The sequence below is a fragment of the Haplochromis burtoni genome, unplaced genomic scaffold (assembly GCF_018398535.1).
Source record: "Haplochromis burtoni strain Fernald_Lab_line unplaced genomic scaffold, NCSU_Asbu1 Contig_137, whole genome shotgun sequence".
NCBI lineage: Eukaryota > Metazoa > Chordata > Actinopteri > Cichliformes > Cichlidae > Haplochromis > Haplochromis burtoni.
In genome coordinates, this window is record NW_024582498.1 from 5593 (window position 1) to 32765 (window position 27173).

Sequence of the window (27173 nt, forward strand, 5' to 3'; positions counted from 1 at the left end):
CCCAGTTGTACCTACTGTAAAGTGATACTGTAGTCAGATGTTTTTGTAGCTGCCACTTATAATAGTCTACATACTCTATATCATGTAACTCCATAATTACATGATAGAAATAAGAAAAAGCGTCAAACAAATCAGGAATACATTGTTGGCGTTTCTTCTGCCTCCCTTTAAAGCATTGGGAAAACACATTCAAGTGATAATATCTCAAACAGGAAATCTGGTGGGGCAGGAGATGGCTTGCTTCTAGCAGCTCCTCTTATGCCCTGCATGAATGGAGACAACATGACGTCATGTGACTTTGTCTGTGTTAGGGGGTGGGGAGCAACCTCAGCCTCCTCTCCTGCACTGAATCTGTCACAGTGTAGAGAGACAGGAGGAACCATGAGGGCCTTTTTATAATATACATTCTCAGCTCCAGCTCCCCTTTCAGTGTAAAAAATGCATTTGTGTTGTCTGACGAATAAATCTGGCATGGTGCTTACATAATGAAGGATAATTAGTTTAAGCTGCAGCATTCGAGGCTGCCTTTGGTGGCTCTGCCAGATGTATCAAGGACTGGTAGCAGGCCAAAGAGAGTCAGTCTTATTCTGCTGAAAGCCTCTTCGTGCAGTCTGCCAGGTAGGTTATGAGCTATTTGATTTTGCGCACCAATTTTATCACACGTATTGTCATCGATGTTGTATGTTATACCTTGTGATTAGCTTGTCATTGGTATGTTATTTCTGTGCTTTGCTGTGTGGGCTAGAAGAATCATCAGATCAGGATGATTGAGCTCATGTCTGCAGACGTCCTTTGCATTGCAGTCACACCTCATGAATATTTTGTGTGCCGTTAAAAGCTGGGCAGCTGTTTGACCATCAATGCCAGTGCTTTAATGTTTAACAACAAAAACGCAGGCAAGAGTCTGGGTGGCAGCGGCACACAGACCGTTGGGCCTAAACAGAGGCCTGGGCTATTTATACATTTTGTTTCTGTGTGTTATGTATCACTGGGGAAAAATGCGCAGGATCAGAACATGGACATCAGCGGTGATCCTGTGTTAACATCATTTATTGACTTATATTTGTGTTCTGTAGCGTAAATATATGAACACGGTGCACAAAATCAGACCCTTATTATACGCTCGCGCTCATTTCCTTTTCCTCCATTTCCTCTCCGCCTCCCCCACCTCCCTGTGTTTTTGCCTCCCTCTCTCGCTCTCTTCTTTCTCTGCACCAGCTGCTGCTGTTTCAGAGCCAAAGTGGAGAGTCCTCTCACCACCTCCCCCCACCCCACTCCCTGCACAGGCAGAGACAAAAGGCCTGGTTCGCCCGCTGAATACTCCATCCGTCCCTTCATGCACGGCCGTAGTGGTGGTGGCGAGGGGTTCAGGATAATACGAGGCCTGGGCTGGGACTGAAAGCTAGGACTGACCCAGGGAAGGAGAGTGGGAGGAGGGGGAAGGGAGGGCTGAGGATGGAGGGTGGAAGCTGAAGTGGTTGGGGCTGAGTAAGGGCAGGTGCTGAGGCCTCCAAAGGAAGACTTTTTTCCACTCAATATCTCTCAGAGTGGGAAAAAAAATCTGAGAAGGGTATGCCAAGTTTACCTTTTCATATGTACATATGTATATGCATGACAGTGCATGTCTATGTCCCTGTGCGTCTCTGTGGGGGTGTATGTGGTGGTGGGGATGGCACGCGATTAAATTTTGGGAGGAAGGTGCATGTGCGGCCTGTTTGCCCATGTTTACTTTTGTTTACACTTCCTGTCATTATATCACAGTGATAGGAATAATTCTGTTAGGGGCCACATCAAAGTCTTCAGTTTTCAGAGGGGTTACTATCATGATTGGGGGTAAAGTACTGAGGGATGGGTCTGAGGAACAGGCCAAGGTTGCAGTATAAGATTTGGCTACTATCCTTATTGTTTAAACTTCCTTCTTCTTCTCAGTGCATTAGTAAGCAGCTATCATAAAGACTCATTTGGATGTCATTTTACCATTTAAGTCTTGTTGGCATCTATTACTTTTTTTTTTCAACATCTGTGTTCAAACCAATCATCATATTCTTCTCCATTATTTGTATTTTTTGGCTTGATTTCAAAGCTGTGCAAGCAACCAGACTAGTGTCCACCTGTGAAATGGTAATAGCTCAATCCTTGTTCTTTTATAAAATCTTTGACAATGTGGACCTGGTTTAGTGAGAATTGTTGCAGTGCTTCCTGGGAGGTGAGCACACTGCTTCTGTCTGCAGCAGAAGGCTTTTATGCTGGGTGACCGGAACCAGCTGAAACCGGTTTGAGGCAGTCAGAGTGCTCACAGGAACAATGCTGTCTCTGTGCTCCATGGGGATAGAGATAGCCTAGGCTGCTTCATGGCAGACCATCACAGCTCAACCATAGCACAAGCACAGACCCCGCTTCTCCTGCTAAATGCTGGCTGGATGTCCGAGCGCTAGCGTGCCGAAGCACAGCTCAGTGTGAGGGGAGCAGTGAGACTTGGGAAGGGACGAGTGCAGTGGGACGTGGCTGGCTGGGAGTCTTGAGAATCTGCAGCCTAGATCCTACCTCACACATACACACACATGCATACACATAGGAGCATGCTTTATCTGTTGTCTGTTTACATGTCTGTGTGCTCGAGTGGTGCAGAGAATCTAAGGACAATTTTTACCAAGACCACCATCACTCACCAGATCGCGGGATGTAACCTGAGCCTGTATTCTGGGCCTTTGCCTGGCTGGGAAGAAACAAGACTTTTTTCTTTTTTTTTTCAGGCAGGGTGGGGTGGTGGATGGCTTTTGTGGGTTAGTAGTATTGTGACTTTGTTTGTTTCAGGATGGAAAGAAGGAAGGAAAGAAGGTTTGGCTAGTGGCTGGAGAGGGACGGAGGCAAGAGGGTGAGGAGTTGCTGATTCACTTGCATGTTTCCTCTATTATTTATTAGACTTTAGTACTCTTTTACACATTGTGTCGATTTCAAGTGCTAACAATGCACGTCTATTAAACTGGTGTTGTCAAGATGGGTTCTATGTTGTGTATTTGACATATTTGCCTGCATTTAACCTTCACTTGGTTTCTACGTCAAGCTGTTCTGCCTGTCATGGCTGTGACTAGCTGTTCTTTCCACCAGGCCTTTCTCCCTCTGCTGCAGCTTCACACAGCTCAGCAGCCATTTTTTCCCCTCACTGCATATGTTTCCTGCCCTCTCCCCCCATAAGATTTCTCCTTTTCTCTGTCATTTCATCACCAGCGAACAATATGGATTACATGGGGAATTCTTTATTTTGCAATCCAAGTCCAGGTTAAAGGATATGGGTCTGTCTGTGGAACTTTGGCTCCTGTAGATTTGGATGAAACAGCAGCACTGATTTAGCTGCACGTACAAGCAGAGCAGCTTAGCTGTCCCTTTTGTCCCCAACACTCATAACAGGCTACATTCAGACAGGCCCAATCATAGCTAGTTTAAATTGTTTTTGTAATAAAAATAAAGGCTGATTCCTAAAAAAAAAAGATGTTCAAAACACAAAACATTTCACCTGACTGCCAAGAATATGTTCCTGATTTGTATTTGATTATGATAAACAGACACATAGTGTTCCTGTTTATATTTAAACAAATTATTTAACTAAGCCAATTTATTGTGAACATTTTATTTCATATTATTCAAGACAAAATTTAGCTGAGCAGTGACAACTGAAAAAGGAAAATCATATATACATATATATATAGTTGAGGCATAATTCCATAATTCAGCAAATTCTTGACGAGAGCTAAAATTGACATAATCAGCACTGTGGTATACTTTTAGTTTATTTCACTTTGACAAAAATATTATTACTGTTTTATTTATTAATTTATTTAATAACAAAGTGCTTTTAATGTCATCACAGCATCACATCTACACACTATGTGGATGGTGTGTTACAACCTGGTGTACCTGTCTAAAACTAGTTAGTGAACTTACTAAGTTATGACAGAAATAGGACTGAATTCTACATATTTATATTTAATGTATGAAGCAAACACAAATATAAATGGAACACATTTTCTTCCGTATCCAATTTTTTAAGACTAGCTTCATGCCATCATTGTATGACTGACCTGATCAGAATTCTTATATACTTGCACACTCTTGTAAACAGAACAATTACAATAGAGTTAAGGGTTGTAGCTCCCAAGACCAGCATAATAAAATGTTTTGATACTTTTGTCTTTCTAGGGTGATCACCTCACTGGAACAGGAGCAGGAATATGGGAGATATGAAGACGCCTGACTTTGATGACCTGCTGGCGGCCTTTGACATCCCTGACATGGTGGATCCTAAAGCCGCTATTGAATCTGGCCACCAAGATGACTATGATGGACAGCTCAAGCAAACCAGTGGTGGTGTGACTAACAGTGAGAATGAGGCCCAACACCCCTCAGCAGCACATGATGTAGGTGTTAGTGTCATTGTGAAGAACACACGAAACCTAGACACAAGTGACCATTGTGGGACTGAATCAGAGAGGGGTAGGCATTTCCACTCCCATTCCCGACTCCCTTCTGTTCACAATGGACTTCATAATATTTTGGTGTCCACAATACCAACTGGGGCTCAATACACGAAGAATGGATGTAAAATTCCCAGAGGGGAAGGCCAGAAAATGAACAATGAATCATGTACCTTCAATCAGTTTAGCCCAATTTCCAGCACAGAAGAGTTTGATGATGATGAGAAAATTGAGGTAGAAGACCCAGGAGACAAGCAGGGAGGTCACACAGCTAGGAAAGGGGAGCGGAACTCCAAATCTGCTAAAAGGGAAAGTCTTTCCAAGCCCAAAACAAATGGAGACCAAAAGCCTGATCTTAACAACAATAACAGTGGTACTTTTAGAAGTTGTAAGTTCAAGATTCTCTCTCAGCCAACTTTACCTGAAGGGAAACTTGAGGAAACAATGCCCAAGTCTCATAGCAAAGAGTACCAAGAAGGTGGGCAGTCATCGGGACTTGGTAATCCATCCAGCCTTTCACAAGTCAAATCCAAATCCTCAACAAAACTTTCATCTTGTATAGCAGCCATAGCTGCTCTAAGTGCCAAGAAAGCTAGTGCTGAAGACTTAGGTACTTTGGATTCTCCTACAACACAACAAGAACCAGCACAGGTCAAAGAAAATTCAAGAGTCCCTGAGAAGCCACAGGATCAGGAATCAGCCATGGAGATTGCAAAGAGACTGCTAACAAGACAACCAGACAGCCCCTCTAGTGTGACCAGTGAACGCAGCAGCAAAGGTTCCCCTGCCTCAAACACAGACACCACCCCAGTTATCCCAAAGGTCAGGATCAAAACAATCAAAACCTCAACTGGACAGATCAAGCGTACAGTCACCCGAGTCCTTCCAGAATTTGATCCTGAGGGTCTGAAAAAAAGAGAGAACAGCACATCTGTCATGACAACCACTAATCCTAGTGCAATTTTTTCAACCACAGTATTAACCACCACAGGGGGACCTTCAATTGAAATAACCAAGCAAATGACAATTAAACCTGTTGCAACAGCATTCCTGCCAGTCTCAGCAGTCAAGACAGCTGGTTCCCAAGTTATCAACCTTAAGCTGGCTAACAACACAACGGTTAAAGCAACAGTCATCCCTGCTGCATCAGTACAAAGTGCCAGCAGTGCTATCTTGAAAGCTGCTAATGCCATCCAACAACAGACTGTCATGGTACCTGCCTCTAGTCTGGCAAATGCCAAACTTGTGCCAAAGACAGTCCATCTTAGTAACCTCAGCCTTCTGCCTCATACAGTGTCCTCTGCTGCCTGTGATCTCCAACACACCTTGTACAAACAGCCCCAACATCAGCAATCACAGCAAGCAAAACAGCAGACAATTCTCACCAGTCAGCAGTCAAAGAAAGTCTCTAGAGTTCAAGTGTTCACTAGTTCTCAAAGCTCTGTGGTGGATGCCTTCAATAAAGTCCTGAGTAGCATGAATCCTGTCCCTGTGTACATCCCAAACCTCTCCCCACCAACCTCAGCCTGTATCTCTCTACCCTCACTTGGCTACAAGTGCTTGGAGTGTGGAGATTCATTTGCTCTTGAGAAGAGCCTGACACAGCACTATGAGCGCCGCAGTGTGCGGATCGAGGTCACCTGCAACCACTGTGCCAAAAGTATAGTGTTCTATAACAAATGCAGCCTCTTGTCTCATGCTAGGGGTCACAAAGACAAAGGGGTGGTTATGCAGTGTTCACACCTAATCCTAAAACCCATCCCTGCAGATCAGATGATTGGTACATCAGCTGCAGGACCACACAGCGTTAATGGCACCACCACTACCACTCAAGCACATGCGCCTGCGGGTCAAATGCAAGACAAGGTATCTGGTGCTGGGAACCAACCTGCAGTGATTTCAGCTCCAAGCAGTGCACCTGTTGTGGCAGCCATGCCGTTGGAGGATGATGCATCAAAGCTCTGCAGGCACAGCTTAAAATGCTTGGAGTGTAACGAAATGTTCCAGGATGACAACTCACTAGCAATGCACTATCAACAAGCATCGGAGCCCAGAAGTCAGGTGTGTATGTAATGCGTAAATCACCACAGGATGTGAGGGAAGCTATTTTTGCCAACTCTGGTCAATTTGACAAAATCTCTACAAAAGCCGCAGAAAATACCATGCTATGAAAACACAAGGCATTCTATATAAAGGGTAGAGTGTATAGTTGACTGTAAATGCCAAGATACATGTAAGGAAGAAATATAAAAATAATTTAATCTGCAGTATATATTAATTTGCATTAATAATATTTTAGTTAAATAACATGATGTATTCTGGAAGCAGTTTTCTAAACATAGTAGGTGAAAAAAGTCAATTTTTTAATGTCTTTTCTTTATCCCATAGAAAACATGCACCATTTGCCAAATGCTTCTCCCAAATCAGTGCAGCTTTTTGTCACACCAGCGGATCCACCAGCACAAATCACCTTACATCTGCCCTGAGTGTGGTGCCAGTTGTCGCTCTGTCCACTTCCAGTCACATGTGACCAAAAACTGTCTGCATTACACTCGGAGAGTCGGCTACTGGTGCGTTAGAACTTTATAAACTTGTTTTTTTGTCTTCTGTTATGCGACATAGTTTTTTCTTTTTCAAAACATGTGCTATTGAGACCCAGATGTTTATATGCATAGTGTGAAATCTGATTAAAATATGAAGCCACGTTGCACCATGATTTTCTGAAAGTGGCCATACACAGAATAAAATGTGTCTTGTTCTTGCTTTCCATTCAAAGTGGCACTTATAGTGTCATTTCTAATTACAGTTATTAAAACATCTGCAGCTTGACAATCCCATATCCCCAAAAGTGATATTATTCACAACAAAAATTACTGAGAAAAAATTAGACTGTCACAGTTGGAGTCACCCAAGTTACATGCCATTAAAAATAAAAGTTTGTCTTTGAGCAATTACAGTTCAATTATGACCCTGGTCAATCAAATTGTTATTAAACGAACAGTTGGCCATGAAGGTAAAATCCGCAACGATGTAATACATTTTATTACATTCTTGGCCTCTTGATGATATTTTTACAGTTGATATGACTTGTAATTGCTTATCAATTAAGAGTGCTATCAACTTCATAGACATGACACTATGTGCAAATGCACTTTCAGAACATTTCAATTTTAACTTAAATTCATAAATCAGCTCAATATACAAAAAATTTACTTTTATCCCCAAGACCAGAGGTTAACAATCCCAAAATATAAATGTATTTTCTATTTCTGTGTGACGATATCTGTATTTCTACTTCAATTAGTACTTTAAAATGTGATTATAGAGAGATTTGTCAGGCTGGTCATTTCCCGCTGTTTCCACATACTAGTTATAGCTTCAGTCACATGCATAGAGACCAGTTGGTAACCTCATGTTGACCTCTGGACCCTGGGTTAAAGTTTGAAATCACAAGGTTTTCAGCTCAGCATATATTCTTCCAATTTCACTTTACAACTGTCCCACATCTCAGTTGCTCACAGAATACACACTTTTACTGATGGCTGCCTGGTGGTCCTGGCAACCTGTCTCTAGTCCAGCAGAAATGGGGCTTCAGCTATTGATTTCACATCAACTGCCAGCAACTGCTTTTTTTCCCTCATGACTAATGGTTGCTAAAGGGTTGCCAGCCAGTCTTTAGGCCTTTGTGACTGGGGCCTAAGTTAACTATCGTGTATTTTAATATCCAATATAAATCTTTATATTTAACTCCTAAAACACATTTATGCATATTTATTCATATATTTTACTATAAACTCAAGAATCAGGTCCAAGTTTGACACGAGTCTTTTGCAGACTAAAGTGCTGGACTTTTGATGGCACAAAGTCAATGACCATTTTGAATTCATATCAACAAAGTTTCTGTTAGGAGAATGTGCTGAATTGATTCATAAAATGTAATTTGAGTCAATATCTTACCTGTTCTTCCTTTCTCCATTCTTTGTCCCTCCAGCTGTATCCACTGTAGTGTGATCTTTGCTGATGTCGCAACTCTAAAGTCCCACATACAAAGTGCTCACTGTGAGGTCTTCTTTAAATGTCCTCTCTGTCCCATGGCCTTCAAGTCTGCACCGGGAACACACTCACATGCATATACACAGCATCCAGGACTGAAGGCAGGCGAGCCCAAGTAGGTCTTCACATGCTGTATCTATCATCAAAAATATGTAAAATAGAACCTAATTCTGAAAATATTTTTGCAAAAATACAATCATTTGCAAATCACATAAGCCCATATTTTATTCACAATAGATCACAGAAAATGTATCAAATATTTTAACTGACAAAATGTACAATTCTAAGAAAAACATTATCTTATTTTGAATTTGATGGCAGCAACACATCCCAAAAAACTCGGGACACAGCCAAGTTTAACACTTTGTAGAATTAACCCGTGTGAAATTCTCGTGCTTGACTGATCCCTTTCATGACTTTATTGACATACAGATTGCTGGAGGTACAGAAATGATGAGGACAGATAAGGACTCCATGCAGGGAAATACAGTTTTGTGTTGAAAAGACTAAGGGTTCCATCTGGATAAGTCCACACACAACCCAGCAGAAAATTCGAGTGCGTATGGCTCCTAATATCATATCCTTGTTCAAGAATGACCTTAACAAAGCAGGATGAGTCACCTATGTTTAAAGGGCAGCGACAGATAGGACGCGCAGTGCAGCGTCTTATCAAATATTTGTTGGTTTATTTTTATGGAAGAAAACAAGCTCATGTAACAGAAAGAAAAATGTAAAAAAAAAAGACCAGGAATATGCAAGATGCAAGAAATACAAGGTTCAGTTGGAGGTTATTCTGTAAAATCATTCATAAAGCCATAGTTTAATTTATCACTTTCACCTTTTTTACTGTAACTGCTCACTTGGAACATTTTACCAACAAAAAAAGGAACAAGACGAAAAAAACATAATGAAATTACATTATCACCTAGTGAAAGTATGAAATTTGGATTACCCCACACTGAGAAGTGAAGGAGGTTTTCATTAACTCATTCAACGATTCACTAACACCTACTCATATCTGATTGCCTGGATTTGATCACTTGTACTAGAGGTCACTTTTTTTTTTCTTTTTTTTTTTAACTTTCAGCCTCATAATTAAACCAACTTAAATGACTTCTCTGAAAGAATAATTGTCCACATCAATCAGCATTTTGTATTTGGAAAGTAATAATTATAGGTTGTGACTGAATAAAGTGAACTTTGAAAGTTTTACTAGTAATTTTCAAGCATAAAAGGCAATTCTTCACCACAGGTTGCCATACCCTACCATGTTTATCATAAAAAAAAAATAATCTTAACACGTTCAACTGTAAAGCTCTATATTGCGCTCCCTTTGTTGGGATTTTAAACAGCAGATGGCAGTGTGGGGTGAATTTACAGAAGACTAAATTTGTGATTGAACTAAGAGTTGCAATATAAGTATAATATGTGATGTCAAAAGGCATGAAACTATTGATTTTACTTGTTTGATAAGTCTACAATCTAATTTTTGTTATTACTGTTATATAGTATTTTTTCAGCTTAGTATATAATTATTTTAATATGAGTTTTGAGCTGTGAGTATCATGTCATATGACGCATTAAGCAGTGTGATAGTGGTGTCACGAACACTGACTTTTAAATGGTGGTCTTTTTGGCAGCGTTCATTAAAATGAACAGTTTGCTTTGTGTTTGTCACAGTTTTGAGTGTGAAATCTTTTCAGAAAGACAAAAACACAATATTGCTTTCATTTTATTGCATAAGGAACCTACAGTGGGTTGTTTTGATACAAATGCCATGATGGCTTGCTCTAACTCATCAAATGAGTCAAAGAAGTTTATCCCTTAATTTTCCTGTTATAATCTATGTTTTATCCTTTTGTCAGTCATATCTTCATGTCTGTTTGTCAAGTTGTCTTGATCTGGACTCAGTGTGTGTTATTTCCTGTTTTATTTTGATAGTCTCCTGTCTCATGTGGGTGATGTTCAGTTTTGCTTCCCTTGTCTCGTCTGGTATGACACAGCGGATCCTCTCTGATCCCAGCCACCGCAGCCACAGACTTTTCACACTCCTGCCGTCCGGCAGGCGGTTTAGCAGCATTCAGACCCGCACTAGCAGACACAGAGATAGTTTCTACCCACAAGCCTCCAGGCTTTTGAACTGCTGGCATTCTGCACACACCATTACACACTCACTATACTCTGCACACTGTCACTTCAACAAATGCCACTTAAATGCTCATTGCACAGGTTTTTGCACAAACTGTAAATACCAACAATTGTCTTAAATTCTCTAAATATTATATTATACTATTTTTCTCTCTTTTTTCTCTTTATCATTATTATTATTATTATTATTATTATTATTATTATTATTATTATTACTGTTCCTTTCTGTTATTTTCTTCTTAATATAACTGCACACTTTCTATATGCTCATGTAAAGCTGAGGAGCACGAGCCAAAGAATTTCATTATGGGTAAATGTGGCTACACTGTCGACAATCTGTGTCTCCCTCTATTCTTTCTCGTGTCCTCCCTCATGCTGTATGAGTTTTATGCCGCCTGCTTAGCCTCAAGTCAGTTTGTTCCTGTTCAGCTCAGATATTGTTTTTGGTTTTTGTTTCCTGCACAGTTTTACCAGTGTTAAAACAAAGCTGCGGTTTTGAGTTACGTCAGTCTGCTAAGTCCTGCATCTGGGTCAACCCTCTGTTTGCCACACACCCATTCACATGACATTATAGGGTTAATTTGTTATGAAATGATAAAGGATCAGGCTATTCCTGAACATGAAACTCCGTGTCTTCTCCTGACCAAGTGCTTCTTATGTATAACACACCTTGAATTTAAACATCTGCACTTCATGGTATCTTGATAGTTTAATTTAAAATCCACATGGTGGTGTGCAGAGGTAAAAATCACAACACTTGTGTTCAATAACTTATGGACCTAACTGTAAATATAAGCAATAAAGTATACTATCTACTAGGTATACTGCTTCAGTTTTCTTCAGCACACATAAACAGTCAGTATTGCTGACATAATCATTAAATAATGAGACACTACTGAGTAACAACCATGTTTCACTAAATGATCCATAAAAAATTAAGCAGATAAAAGAGTTCATCTAGAACTATGCATGAACAAATACTGAACATATCTTCCAGTTGGTTCTCCAGTTAAAAAAAAGAATAGAAAGAAAAACACAGCATCCTGCACAGTTTATAGGGAAGTACTGAAGCACTCATTATCTACTAGGATGTCCTTTATTCATTTTTAGTACCCAGTTGTACCTACTGTAAAGTGATACTGTAGTCAGATGTTTTTGTAGCTGCCACTTATAATAGTCTATATACTCTATATCATGTAACTCCATAATTACATGATAGAAATAAGAAAAAGTGTCAAACAAATCAGGAATACATTGTTGGCGTTTCTTCTGCCTCCCTTTAAAGCATTGGGAAAACACATTCAAGTGATAATATCTCAAACAGGAAATCTGGTGGGGCAGGAGATGGCTTGCTTCTAGCAGCTCCTCTTATGCCCTGCATGAATGGAGACAACATGACGTCATGTGACTTTGTCTGTGTTAGGGGGTGGGGAGCAACCTCAGCCTCTTCTCCTGCACTGAATCTGTCACAGTGTAGAGAGACAGGAGGAACCATGAGGGCCTTTTTATAATATACATTCTCAGCTCCAGCTCCCCTTTCAGTGTAAAAAATGCATTTGTGTTGTCTGACGAATAAATCTGGCATGGTGCTTACATAATGAAGGATAATTAGTTTAAGCTGCAGCATTCGAGGCTGCCTTTGGTGGCTCTGCCAGATGTATCAAGGACTGGTAGCAGGCCAAAGAGAGTCAGTCTTATTCTGCTGAAAGCCTCTTCGTGCAGTCTGCCAGGTAGGTTATGAGCTATTTGATTTTGCGCACCAATTTTATCACACGTATTGTCATCGATGTTGTATGTTATACCTTGTGATTAGCTTGTCATTGGTATGTTATTTCTGTGCTTTGCTGTGTGGGCTAGAAGAATCATCGGATCAGGATGATTGAGCTCATGTCTGCAGACGTCCTTTGCATTGCAGTCACACCTCATGAATATTTTGTGTGCCGTTAAAAGCTGGGCAGCTGTTTGACCATCAATGCCAGTGCTTTAATGTTTAACAACAAAAACGCTGGCAAGAGTCTCGGTGGCAGCGGCACACAGACCGTTGGGCCTAAACAGAGGCCTGGGCTATTTATACATTTTGTTTCTGTGTGTTATGTATCACTGGGGAAAAATGCGCAGGATCAGAACATGGACATCAGCGGTGATCCTGTGTTAACATCATTTATTGACTTATATTGGTGTTCTGTAGCGTAAATATATGAACACGGTGCACAAAATCAGACCCTTATTATACGCTCGCGCTCATTTCCTTTTCCTCCATTTCCTCTCCGCCTCCCCCACCTCCCTGTGTTTTTGCCTCCCTCTCTCGCTCTCTTCTTTCTCTGCACCAGCTGCTGCTGTTTCAGAGCCAAAGTGGAGAGTCCTCTCACCACCTCCCCCCACCCCACTCCCTGCACAGGCAGAGACAAAAGGCCTGGTTCGCCCGCTGAATACTCCATCCGTCCCTTCATGCACGGCCGTAGTGGTGGTGGCGAGGGGTTCAGGATAATACGAGGCCTGGGCTGGGACTGAAAGCTAGGACTGACCCAGGGAAGGAGAGTGGGAGGAGGGGGAAGGGAGGGCTGAGGATGGAGGGTGGAAGCTGAAGTGGTTGGGGCTGAGTAAGGGCAGGTGCTGAGGCCTCCAAAGGAAGACTTTTTTCCACTCAATATCTCTCAGAGTGGGGAAAAAAAATCTGAGAAGGGTATGCCAAGTTTACCTTTTCATATGTACATATATATATGCATGACAGTGCATGTCTATGTCCCTGTGCGTCTCTGTGGGGGTGTATGTGGTGGTGGGGATGGCACGCGATTAAATTTTGGGAGGAAGGTGCATGTGCGGCCTGTTTGCCCATGTTTACTTTTGTTTACACTTCCTGTCATTATATCACAGTGATAGGAATAATTCTGTTAGGGGCCACATCAAAGTCTTCAGTTTTCAGAGGGGTTACTATCATGATTGGGGGTAAAGTACTGAGGGATGGGTCTGAGGAACAGGCCAAGGTTGCAGTATAAGATTTGGCTACTATCCTTATTGTTTAAACTTCCTTCTTCTTCTCAGTGCATTAGTAAGCAGCTATCATAAAGACTCATTTGGATGTCATTTTACCATTTAAGTCTTGTTGGCATCTATTACTTTTTTTTTTCAACATCTGTGTTCAAACCAATCATCATATTCTTCTCCATTATTTGTATTTTTTGGCTTGATTTCAAAGCTGTGCAAGCAACCAGACTAGTGTCCACCTGTGAAATGGTAATAGCTCAATCCTTGTTCTTTTATAAAATCTTTGACAATGTGGACCTGGTTTAGTGAGAATTGTTGCAGTGCTTCCTGGGAGGTGAGCACACTGCTTCTGTCTGCAGCAGAAGGCTTTTATGCTGGGTGACCGGAACCAGCTGAAACCGGTTTGAGGCAGTCAGAGTGCTCACAGGAACAATGCTGTCTCTGTGCTCCATGGGGATAGAGATAGCCTAGGCTGCTTCATGGCAGACCATCACAGCTCAACCATAGCACAAGCACAGACCCCGCTTCTCCTGCTAAATGCTGGCTGGATGTCCGAGCGCTAGCGTGCCGAAGCACAGCTCAGTGTGAGGGGAGCAGTGAGACTTGGGAAGGGACGAGTGCAGTGGGACGTGGCTGGCTGGGAGTCTTGAGAATCTGCAGCCTAGATCCTACCTCACACATACACACACATGCATACACATAGGAGCATGCTTTATCTGTTGTCTGTTTACATGTCTGTGTGCTCGAGTGGTGCAGAGAATGACTAAGGACAATTTTTACCAAGACCACCATCACTCACCAGATCGCGGGATGTAACCTGAGCCTGTATTCTGGGCCTTTGCCTGGCTGGGAAGAAACAAGACTTTTTTCTTTTTTTTTTCAGGCAGGGTGGGGTGGTGGATGGCTTTTGTGGGTTAGTAGTATTGTGACTTTGTTTGTTTCAGGATGGAAAGAAGGAAGGAAAGAAGGTTTGGCTAGTGGCTGGAGAGGGACGGAGGCAAGAGGGTGAGGAGTTGCTGATTCACTTGCATGTTTCCTCTATTATTTATTAGACTTTAGTACTCTTTTACACATTGTGTCGATTTCAAGTGCTAACAATGCACGTCTATTAAACTGGTGTTGTCAAGATGGGTTCTATGTTGTGTATTTGACATATTTGCCTGCATTTAACCTTCACTTGGTTTCTACGTCAAGCTGTTCTGCCTGTCATGGCTGTGACTAGCTGTTCTTTCCACCAGGCCTTTCTCCCTCTGCTGCAGCTTCACACAGCTCAGCAGCCATTTTTTCCCCTCACTGCATATGTTTCCTGCCCTCTCCCCCCATAAGATTTCTCCTTTTCTCTGTCATTTCATCACCAGCGAACAATATGGATTACATGGGGAATTCTTTATTTTGCAATCCAAGTCCAGGTTAAAGGATATGGGTCTGTCTGTGGAACTTTGGCTCCTGTAGATTTGGATGAAACAGCAGCACTGATTTAGCTGCACGTACAAGCAGAGCAGCTTAGCTGTCCCTTTTGTCCCCAACACTCATAACAGGCTACATTCAGACAGGCCCAATCATAGCTAGTTTAAATTGTTTTTGTAATAAAAATAAAGGCTGATTCCTAAAAAAAAAAGATGTTCAAAACACAAAACATTTCACCTGACTGCCAAGAATATGTTCCTGATTTGTATTTGATTATGATAAACAGACACATAGTGTTCCTGTTTATATTTAAACAAATTATTTAACTAAGCCAATTTATTGTGAACATTTTATTTCATATTATTCAAGACAAAATTTAGCTGAGCAGTGACAACTGAAAAAGGAAAATCATATATACATATATATATAGTTGAGGCATAATTCCATAATTCAGCAAATTCTTGACGAGAGCTAAAATTGACATAATCAGCACTGTGGTATACTTTTAGTTTATTTCACTTTGACGAAAATATTATTACTGTTTTATTTATTAATTTATTTAATAACAAAGTGCTTTTAATGTCATCACAGCATCACATCTACACACTATGTGGATGGTGTGTTACAACCTGGTGTACCTGTCTAAAACTAGTCAGTGAACTTACTAAGTTATGACAGAAATAGGACTGAATTCTACATATTTATATTTAATGTATGAAGCAAACACAAATATAAATGGAACACATTTTCTTCCGTATCCAATTTTTTAAGACTAGCTTCATGCCATCATTGTATGACTGACCTGATCAGAATTCTTATATACTTGCACACTCTTGTAAACAGAACAATTACAATAGAGTTAAGGGTTGTAGCTCCCAAGACCAGCATATTAAAATGTTTTGATACTTTTGTCTTTCTAGGGTGATCACCTCACTGGAACAGGAGCAGGAATATGGGAGATATGAAGACGCCTGACTTTGATGACCTGCTGGCGGCCTTTGACATCCCTGACATGGTGGATCCTAAAGCCGCTATTGAATCTGGCCACCAAGATGACTATGATGGACAGCTCAAGCAAACCAGTGGTGGTGTGACTAACAGTGAGAATGAGGCCCAACACCCCTCAGCAGCACATGATGTAGGTGTTAGTGTCATTGTGAAGAACACACGAAACCTAGACACAAGTGACCATTGTGGGACTGAATCAGAGAGGGGTAGGCATTTCCACTCCCATTCCCGACTCCCTTCTGTTCACAATGGACTTCATAATATTTTGGTGTCCACAATACCAACTGGGGCTCAATACACGAAGAATGGATGTAAAATTCCCAGAGGGGAAGGCCAGAAAATGAACAATGAATCATGTACCTTCAATCAGTTTAGCCCAATTTCCAGCACAGAAGAGTTTGATGATGATGAGAAAATTGAGGTAGAAGACCCAGGAGACAAGCAGGGAGGTCACACAGCTAGGAAAGGGGAGCGGAACTCCAAATCTGCTAAAAGGGAAAGTCTTTCCAAGCCCAAAACAAATGGAGACCAAAAGCCTGATCTTAACAACAATAACAGTGGTACTTTTAGAAGTTGTAAGTTCAAGATTCTCTCTCAGCCAACTTTACCTGAAGGGAAACTTGAGGAAACAATGCCCAAGTCTCATAGCAAAGAGTGCCAAGAAGGTGGGCAGTCATCGGGACTTGGTAATCCATCCAGCCTTTCACAAGTCAAATCCAAATCCTCAACAAAACTTTCATCTTGTATAGCAGCCATAGCTGCTCTAAGTGCCAAGAAAGCTGGTGCTGAAGACTTAGGTACTTTGGATTCTCCTACAACACAACAAGAACCAGCACAGGTCAAAGAAAATTCAAGAGTCCCTGAGAAGCCACAGGATCAGGAATCAGCCATGGAGATTGCAAAGAGACTGCTAACAAGACAACCAGACAGCCCCTCTAGTGTGACTAGTGAACGCAGCAGCAAAGGTTCCCCTGCCTCAAACACAGACACCACCCCAGTTATCCCAAAGGTCAGGATCAAAACAATCAAAACCTCAACTGGACAGATCAAGCGTACAGTCACCCGAGTCCTTCCAGAATTTGATCCTGAGGGTCTGAAAAAAAGAGAGAACAGCACATCTGTCATGACAACCACTAATCCTAGTGCAATTTTTTCAACCACAGTATTAACCACCACAGGGGGACCTTCAATTGAAATAACCAAGCAAATGACAATTAAACCTGTTGCAACAGCATTCCTGCCAGTCTCAGCAGTCAAGACAGCTGGTTCCCAAGTTATCAACCTTAAGCTGGCTAACAACACAACGGTTAAAGCAACAGTCATCCCTGCTGCATCAGTACAAAGTGCCAGCAGTGCTATCTTGAAAGCTGCTAATGCCATCCAACAACAGACTGTCATGGTACCTGCCTCTAGTCTGGCAAATGCCAAACTTGTGCCAAAGACAGTCCATCTTAGTAACCTCAGCCTTCTGCCTCATACAGTGTCCTCTGCTGCCTGTGATCTCCAACACACCTTGTACAAACAGCCCCAACATCAGCAATCACAGCAAGCAAAACAGCAGACAATTCTCACCAGTCAGCAGTCAAAGAAAGTCTCTAGAGTTCAAGTGTTCACTAGTTCTCAAAGCTCTGTGGTGGATGCCTTCAATAAAGTCCTGAGTAGCATGAATCCTGTCCCTGTGTACATCCCAAACCTCTCCCCACCAACCTCAGCCTGTATCTCTCTACCCTCACTTGGCTACAAGTGCTTGGAGTGTGGAGATTCATTTGCTCTTGAGAAGAGCCTGACACAGCACTACGAGCGCCGCAGTGTGCGGATCGAGGTCACCTGCAACCACTGTGCCAAAAGTATAGTGTTCTATAACAAATGCAGCCTCTTGTCTCATGCTAGGGGTCACAAAGACAAAGGGGTGGTTATGCAGTGTTCACACCTAATCCTAAAACCCATCCCTGCAGATCAGATGATTGGTACATCAGCTGCAGGACCACACAGCGTTAATGGCACCACCACTACCACTCAAGCACATGCGCCTGCGGGTCAAATGCAAGACAAGGTATCTGGTGCTGGGAACCAACCTGCAGTGATTTCAGCTCCAAGCAGTGCACCTGTTGTGGCAGCCATGCCGTTGGAGGATGATGCATCAAAGCTCTGCAGGCACAGCTTAAAATGCTTGGAGTGTAACGAAATGTTCCAGGATGACAACTCACTAGCAATGCACTATCAACAAGCATCGGAGCCCAGAAGTCAGGTGTGTATGTAATGCGTAAATCACCACAGGATGTGAGGGAAGCTATTTTTGCCAACTCTGGTCAATTTGACAAAATCTCTACAAAAGCCGCAGAAAATACCATGCTATGAAAACACAAGGCATTCTATATAAAGGGTAGAGTGTATAGTTGACTGTAAATGCCAAGATACATGTAAGGAAGAAATATAAAAATAATTTAATCTGCAGTATATATTAATTTGCATTAATAATATTTTAGTTAAATAACATGATGTATTCTGGAAGCAGTTTTCTAAACATAGTAGGTGAAAAAAGTCAATTTTTTAATGTCTTTTCTTTATCCCATAGAAAACATGCACCATTTGCCAAATGCTTCTCCCAAATCAGTGCAGCTTTTTGTCACACCAGCGGATCCACCAGCACAAATCACCTTACATCTGCCCTGAGTGTGGTGCCAGTTGTCGCTCTGTCCACTTCCAGTCACATGTGACCAAAAACTGTCTGCATTACACTCGGAGAGTCGGCTACTGGTGCGTTAGAACTTTATAAACTTGTTTTTTTGTCTTCTGTTATGCGACATAGTTTTTTCTTTTTCAAAACATGTGCTATTGAGACCCAGATGTTTATATGCATAGTGTGAAATCTGATTAAAATATGAAGCCACGTTGCACCATGATTTTCTGAAAGTGGCCCTACACAGAATAAAATGTGTCTTGTTCTTGCTTTCCATTCAAAGTGGCACTTATAGTGTCATTTCTAATTACAGTTATTAAAACATCTGCAGCTTGACAATCCCATATCCCTAAAAGTGATATTATTCACAACAAAAATTACTGAGAAAAAATTAGACTGTCACAGTTGGAGTCACCCAAGTTACATGCCATTAAAAATAAAAGTTTGTCTTTGAGCAATTACAGTTCAATTATGACCCTGGTCAATCAAATTGTTATTAAACGAACAGTTGGCCATGAAGGTAAAATCCGCAACGATGTAATACATTTTATTACATTCTTGGCCTCTTGATGATATTTTTACAGTTGATATGACTTGTAATTGCTTATCAATTAAGAGTGCTATCAACTTCATAGACATGACACTATGTGCAAATGCACTTTCAGAACATTTCAATTTTAACTTAAATTCATAAATCAGCTCAATATACAAAAAATTTACTTTTATCCCCAAGACCAGAGGTTAACAATCCCAAAATATAAATGTATTTTCTATTTCTGTGTGACGATATCTGTATTTCTACTTCAATTAGTACTTTAAAATGTGATTATAGAGAGATTTGTCAGGCTGGTCATTTCCCGCTGTTTCCACATACTAGTTATAGCTTCAGTCACATGCATAGAGACCAGTTGGTAACCTCATGTTGACCTCTGGACCCTGGGTTAAAGTTTGAAATCACAAGGTTTTCAGCTCAGCATATATTCTTCCAATTTCACTTTACAACTGTCCCACATCTCAGTTGCTCACAGAATACACACTTTTACTGATGGCTGCCTGGTGGTCCTGGCAACCTGTCTCTAGTCCAGCAGAAATGGGGCTTCAGCTATTGATTTCACATCAACTGCCAGCAACTGCTTTTTTTCCCTCATGACTAATGGTTGCTAAAGGGTTGCCAGCCAGTCTTTAGGCCTTTGTGACTGGGGCCTAAGTTAACTATCGTGTATTTTAATATGCAATATCAATCTTTATATTTAACTCCTAAAACACATTTATGCATATTTATTCATATATTTTACTATAAACTCAAGAATCAGGTCCAAGTTTGACACGAGTCTTTTGCAGACTAAGGTGCTGGACTTTTGATGGCACAAAGTCAATGACCATTTTGAATTCATATCAACAAAGTTTCTGTTAGGAGAATGTGCTGAATTGATTCATAAAATGTAATTTGAGTCAATATCTTACCTGTTCTTCCTTTCTCCATTCTTTGTCCCTCCAGCTGTATCCACTGTAGTGTGATCTTTGCTGATGTCGCAACTCTAAAGTCCCACATACAAAGTGCTCACTGTGAGGTCTTCTTTAAATGTCCTCTCTGTCCCATGGCCTTCAAGTCTGCACCGGGAACACACTCACATGCATATACACAGCATCCAGGACTGAAGGCAGGCGAGCCCAAGTAGGTCTTCACATGCTGTATCTATCATCAAAAATATGTAAAATAGAACCTAATTCTGAAAATATTTTTGCAAAAATACAATCATTTGCAAATCACATAAGCCCATATTTTATTCACAATAGATCACAGAAAATGTATCAAATATTTTAACTGACAAAATGTACAATTTTAAGAAAAACATTATCTTATTTTGAATTTGATGGCAGCAACACATCCCAAAAAACTCGGGACACAGCCAAGTTTAACACTTTGTAGAATTACCACTTCTTTTAACAACTGTCTAAAAATATCTGGGAACTGAGGAGACAGTTCTGGGTCTTCTTTGTCTTATTTTTAACTTCATGATGTGGCAAATATTTTTAGTTTGTTAAAGGTCTGGACTGCAGACAGGTCTATTCAGCATCCAGACTCTTCTACTATGAAGCCACACTGTTGTGCATTAGTGCTAATTCCATAGGCACTAATGCATACTATCAGAGATGCGCTGCCAATCAAATGACATCCTCTCTTCTGCAGCATCCATGTTTTCCAATAAGAGTTTTAAGTCCATTGTAAATGAGCAGTGTAGTCTGACAACCTGAAGATCGCAGACATGCAGTATTGAAGTTCAGCCTTGTACTTTGTGCACAGATATTTCTCCAGATTCTCAGAACATTTGATCATATTATGTACTGTAAATACTAAGATATTCAAAAGCCTTTACAATTTTACATTGAGAAACATTAATTAATTCTAAAACTGCTTCACAATTTGTATTTCTTGCAAATAGGTGAACCTTCTGACAAACTCTGCCTTTATAAGATACTTCTTTATACCAAATAATGTTACCAATTTGTTACCTAATTGGTTACAAGATACTCCTCCAGCTTTTTGTTTTAAGGGTTAGGCTTTTCCAGTCTTTTGTCCCCAATGTTGCTGCCATCAAATTCAAAATGAGCCAATATTTATCATGTATTTCCATTTCACACTGATTCCTAACATTTTCAGAGCTGGGTTTTCAAATTAATCTCAGTTATATACCCATATGATAATTGTTTCCATGGTTTACTCATCAACATAAATGTATGTAAGCTTTCTTTGACACAAGCACACGTCAATGTAACCCAATACCCATGTCCAATGCCTTTCATTATCTTTGCTGTTTCATCAGTAGTAGGATTTGTGTGTTTTAGATTTGGTGGCTTAGCTTTGGTTTGTTTTTTCCACACAGTAACCTTTCACTTACTTACTTACATCACCCATCATTAACAGTTCTGATGATATATACGCTCAGCAGCAGCTGTCCTTGACCCATTTGGCCTTAATGTCCCTCAAGTTGAATATTTCATGCTATATGTAGTGAACTGGCACCAACATTAATTATAAGCATGATGTAAACCCAAAAGTAGCATTTGAACAGCTCCCATCCCTAAATACTTCTCTGTCTGTCTTTCAGGATGATCTATAAATGTTCCATGTGCGATACTGTGTTTACTCTTCAGTCCCTCCTCTACACACACTTTGACCAGCATATAATCAATCATAAAGTTTCAGTGTTTAAATGTCCCGACTGCTCCATGCACTATGCACAAAAACAGCTCATGTTGGATCATATTAAGGTAGGCAAAAATATATAGTTTGATTTTTGTGCAATAGGATTAATTTTTGTATGAATATTTTTAACTTGAAAGTAAACATTTTACCGTAACTTCCAATTAATCTCATGAGTTGTACTTTAGAAATGTCAGACAGTAGATTTTTTACACTTTTTGCCCACATGGCTCATTTTCAGGCCATACATGGAACCTTGAAGACCACGGAGGGCCCGCCAAACCTGGGGATCAACCTTCCACTGAGCACGAAGCCCACTAATTCTAACAGCACCAACAGCAAGAGCCCCCGTAATAATAACAAAGATGGTAGAAATATCAACGGTCAAAACAAGGGAGAAAAGAAACCTTCAGCTTTGTCAGTAAAGAAAAATAACAGTAACTGTTCAGAAGACTTGAAGAGCCCTCCCAGTTCAGGATACACATGTAAAGACTGCAATAGCCTCTTCAGTTCCAGGGAGCTCTTTGTGGTGCACATGAGGCGAGAACATGGCAAGGTAAATATCTGCCACTCTCATAAGAAAGTTTTGATTTGCCAAATTATTGTTTTTAAGATTTGCTTAGTGCTGATAAATGAGTTGAGCCAGAAATGGAAAGCATTCACCTTCTTAGTGAAGCACATTGCCACTGCAACCAACATGTTTCAAAAGGGGAAATTTTTAAATTGAAGACAAATGGTCTTCATGGCAGTTACCATTTTCCATGCAAACAACTCCAAACGAGGTTTGCAGTGCAGCATCACATACCTCTTTGCAAGCAGTTTCACCTAGTGACAAAAGGCAACTTCCTGCAACTACATGCCACTGGGTGCAGGACTACACATTTTTCCCTAGCATCCAGTGGTTACTAGGGGCCACTGACTCTAGGTCAGGTGCTTAGGCAATCAATGCCACAGCAACTGCTAGCAACCTCTAGCAACCACTTGCAGCTGGTAGGGAATACTCATTTTCCATAGCAAATGGTGGTTTCCAGGCAGTTGCCAAACAGTCTCTAGGTCTGTATGATTTAGTCCTCAGATATTCTTCCCTTCCCTCTGCAGATGTTGAAAAAGCACCCCTGTCGACAGTGTGACAAGTCTTTCAGCTCCTCCCACAGCCTTTGCCGACACAATCGTCTAAAACACAAGGGCTTGCGGAAGGTCTACACCTGCCCGTGAGTATCACTTTCTCTGCAACTGTTTGTGTATGCTTACATTTCCTGAGCAAGTCTCACTCTGTAAATGAGCAAAAGTAAGAAATTATTTGTGTCCATGGTCTCCATGACCAACTCACATTTTTTGTAGGGATTTTACAGGTTTACAAAGTTCAGCATCAGAACAATGCAATGTGCCTTGTACGTAGTAAAGTCTGAAATACTTTTTTTAATGTGCTTTTACTTTTTTAAATTGTGATTTTACAGGCACTGCCCAGCTCTCAGTCAGCCCTTTACTAAAAGAGTGTTGCTGGATCAGCACGTTCAACTGATGCATGGAGTTAAAGATGTAGGAGGAAAGACTCATAACATGGAGGCTTTACCTGACAAAGAAAAGGTACTGTGGAACAATTTTAGAAGGAAATCACTTCTTTGTTTTTCATGACATCTCTGAGCTAACTTTCATATAATGTCCTTTACAGAGCCTCAGCCCCAAAAGGAAGACAGAAGATGATGAAGGAGATCCAGGGCTGAACTCCAGGGGCACTATCTCGCAGCCACTGAAGAGGCTTAAGGTGAACATCCTCAAAGTTCACAAGTGTGCTGTCTGCAGCTTCACCACTGAAGATTTTGCTGCGTTCCAAGAGCACATTCCTCAGCACAAGTCTGACGGCTCATCTTACCAGTGTCAAGAGTGCGGCCTGTGCTACACCTCCCACCGCTCACTTGCCCGACACCTCTTTATTGTCCACCGGCTGAAGGAGCCTCAAGGCCTTGGCCGATATAACGGACGGAGCAAGGAAGATGAGGAGAGTCAAAGAGAGAACCAGTTCGATGTTACTGATGAGAACAGTGATGGGACACCAAACACTAAATGTAAGGTGTGTGGGAAGATGTTTGAAACGGAGGGAAACCTGAACACTCACATGAGGACACACGGGATGGCATTCATAAAGGCAAGGAGACTAAGTGCAGCGGAAAAGTGAAAGAAAGACACTTTTTACTCATTCCACAATTCAACTTAAACAGCTTGTTAAACCTACAGTACCTCCACTGACTGTGTTTATGTTGTAGGTACATCATGCAAATGCAGTGGTATATAACATGTATACAATACAAACTAAAAGGTATGTGATATACATCAAAGATCATTTAACGTGTCTGAGGAAATTGAACAAAGTTTCTGGTAAAGATGTTTCTAAAGCCTTACATAGAACTTTTTTAGAAGAGCCTTTTATGTGAAATAGTTTCCATAGTTGTCTTCTTGCTAGGACCAGATAATGTATGGACAATATATTCTAATGGGATTAATCCTCATACAGTCAGCAGTGTTCTAAACTTTCAATGCCCAATGAATGTCTGTCAGAAAAATATATCAAACTGTGGGAAGCTTCAGCTTCCTACGGAGCCCCGCAGGGGACATGGGAGAGAAAAAAAATTAGGGAGAAAAAAAAAATTAAGACGGACTTTTGCGAGATCTCGCAAAACAAACTCGGGATCTCGCAAAAGTATTGCGAGATCTCGCAAAACTCCAACAATGGCGGCAGCTACTTAGTTGTAATATTACTCTTTCTGGGTCACAAAATACACTTTTAAGATATTTTGAGGCGTGAATGTAGTTGTGTAAACGTCAGATACCTGCTCGGTTTACAAGACATCACATATTTGCAAAAGAGCTCCGACGTTTTTGGAGATCTGACACCCACTAGCTCGAAGCTAACGGGAGGTCGAGACCTACTACAGCCGGGAGGAACACCGCTTTCCCGGCACATCGTGCCTCGACCTCCCGGTCGGCTTCGAGCTGGCGGCCACTAGCTCGAAGCTAACGGGAGTCGAGACCTACTACAGCCGGGAGGAACACCGCTTTCCCGGCACATCGTGCCTCGACCTCCCGGTCGGCTTCGAGCTGGCGGCCTCCGAAGAATGCGGCTAAAACTTTTGCGAGATCTCGCAAAAGTCCGTCTTAATTTTTTTTTCTCCCTAATTTTTTTTCCCTCCCATGTCCCCTGCGGGGCTCCGTATCCCATAGCGCAGCTAATTTGATTTGAAATTGTTTTTGAAAATTCACGGAGCCCTTTAAGACTTACCTTCTACAAAAAGACCGCACTTCTTATAACACACCCAGAAGAACACGTGTGCAGTAACTTTGAGCTGGAGTAAAAGTAAATATCAAACAATTCAGGACAATCGGTTAAAGAAGCAGCTTAGTGTCATTTGAATTTTCATAAAGTAAGCTGCTAACATATCAACAAAGTTTGGAATATGGAAACTTAAATATGTGACGCAGCATACAAAAGCTAGGTGAAGTTTTTTTTTCTTTCCATTTTTATGTTTCCTAAAATTTCCTAAAACTTCTCGATTAACCTGCGAAAATATATATATATTTATTTTTGATTATTTTCTATGAGGTAAATGATCAAACATTCATTACAAACTTCACGAAGCATACAAGTAACCGTCAGTCGATTACAATTCACAGGCTAGAGACAGAAAAAATATTCAGCATCACTAAAGGGAAAATTTCGTTGAGTATCTGAGTTGCACTCGTATGCCTGAATTACACTTCTGAGGCAAATCTACGTAGCGCCTGTGTTTCAGAAGGGTTTATGGTTACAACACACCTGCAGATGCAGATTTAACACAGAAGTATAAATCCCCTGTCAGGCATGTGTAGGGTGACCATATTTTGATTTCCAAAAAAGAGGACACTTGGCTCAATCATGAAGAACTTGCTTAAAGAAACATATTTAAACGGCAACTTCTCTGTGCGGTTATTGAATTGTGAAATAAAATATGCCATATAGGCTTTTACAAGTCAACAAGTGCAAAAAAAAAAGCCTCTGGAATTAAATAATGGTACAGATAATGGTATGCCTCATCTGCATAAGAAAAATTACCAGTACTGGGTCGGTACGAGGGAAATTTCTTTTGCAGTTCGTCTGAAAAGATGGACTTGCGCTTTGGGATCTTTTAAACATCATTAGGTGCGTTGCTGCGCGCTGACTGTCCCGTCTGTGAGTGCAGAACAAGCGCTCACAAAGCAGCAGTTCGGGGATGACGTCACACACATGGGTCCTCTGTCGGAATATAGGAAAACCCGGACATTTTTATCAATCACAAAAATCCCCCCTAACAGAACGTGAAGAGGACATGTCCGGGGAAAAGAGGACGGTTGGTCACCCTAGGCATGTGTGGCTGTGCTGTGTTTGATTTGAACTTGAGCTGAGAGCTTTGATGTGAGGATTTGGGGGTAACATTGCGCATTGTTTATATGCAGTTTATTCATCAGAAGCACTTACAGAATCTGTATTTGTCAGACGGTGAAGTTAAGATAAACACTGGCGATATCGTAAAGTCCCTTTCCTGTGCTGCGTCACATATGAGTTCAAAGCTCCCAACTTTACTGATCATGAAGTCAAACTTTACTATATCCTTTAAAGACACTTGTGGGCCAATTTCTTTTGGAAGTATTTTATAAAGGATTGTGATATTTTTTTAAGTTGATGTTTCATTACTGTCTTAATATACTGTAACTGGCAGCTCTTTGAGATTACAATTCACTTAAAATGTTTATTTACCTAAATATTGTAAATATGAGACAAAGCACTTGCCTTCCTTTGAACAGCAGTCCTCTTTACAGTGTATTAGCGTAATTCTAACAAGAGCACAATAACATTAAAATTGTAAGGACACTAGAGTATCGTTTAATTTGCTGCCTTATTGTGTGGATGTGAATCTTTTTTCATTTCATGGTTCTTCAAGTTATGCGATGTTATGTTCACTGACAGGAATTATACTGAAACAAACTTCTGAGACATAAGAAAACGTCTATGAATGTACGCTTGGCTGTAAATAGGCGACAGCCAATTCAGTGAAATAAACACAAGATTGTTGCTCATTGTTTTCTTTGGTCTCAGCCTTTCCCAAACGAAAGCCTCACTTTGTTTGTTGTTGTTGTTGTTGCTTTATAATGACAATAAGACTTGAAATGTCTTGCGCTGTAAAACTGCATGCGAGAACCAGTC

At 40.9% G+C, this 27173-nt stretch overlaps 2 protein-coding genes across 8 annotated transcripts; both read left to right on the forward strand.

Annotated features, from left to right (window-relative positions):
- Positions 1–355: 355 nt before the first annotated feature.
- On the forward strand, positions 356–8888 carry LOC121815121 (zinc finger protein 532-like). 4 transcript variants are annotated; one of them, XM_042224429.1, is made up of 6 exons: positions 356–618; positions 1219–1570; positions 2815–2875; positions 4198–6533; positions 6861–7042; positions 8464–8888. In XM_042224429.1, the coding sequence occupies exons 4-6, from the start codon at positions 4230–4232 to the stop codon at positions 8642–8644; spliced, it is 2667 nt and encodes an 888-aa protein (XP_042080363.1). In that variant the 5' UTR covers positions 356–618; positions 1219–1570; positions 2815–2875; positions 4198–4229; the 3' UTR covers positions 8645–8888. The 4 variants fall into 4 exon arrangements, with proteins under 4 accessions (XP_042080363.1, XP_042080365.1, XP_042080366.1 ...); XM_042224431.1 differs by lacking the exon at positions 1219–1570; XM_042224432.1 differs by lacking the exons at positions 1219–1570; positions 2815–2875.
- Positions 8889–12136: 3248 nt separating this feature from the next.
- Positions 12137–24607, forward strand: znf532 (zinc finger protein 532). 4 transcript variants are annotated; one of them, XM_014336475.2, is made up of 11 exons: positions 12137–12403; positions 13004–13356; positions 14603–14663; positions 15986–18321; positions 18649–18830; positions 20252–20428; positions 21864–22026; positions 22200–22514; positions 23057–23169; positions 23416–23545; positions 23631–24607. In XM_014336475.2, exons 4-11 carry the CDS (start codon positions 16018–16020, stop codon positions 24132–24134), a joined length of 3888 nt encoding a protein of 1295 aa, XP_014191961.1. In that variant the 5' UTR covers positions 12137–12403; positions 13004–13356; positions 14603–14663; positions 15986–16017; the 3' UTR covers positions 24135–24607. The 4 variants fall into 4 exon arrangements, with proteins under 4 accessions (XP_014191961.1, XP_005931323.1, XP_005931322.1 ...); XM_005931261.3 differs by lacking the exon at positions 13004–13356; XM_005931260.2 differs by lacking the exons at positions 13004–13356; positions 14603–14663.
- Positions 24608–27173: the final 2566 nt, after the last annotated feature.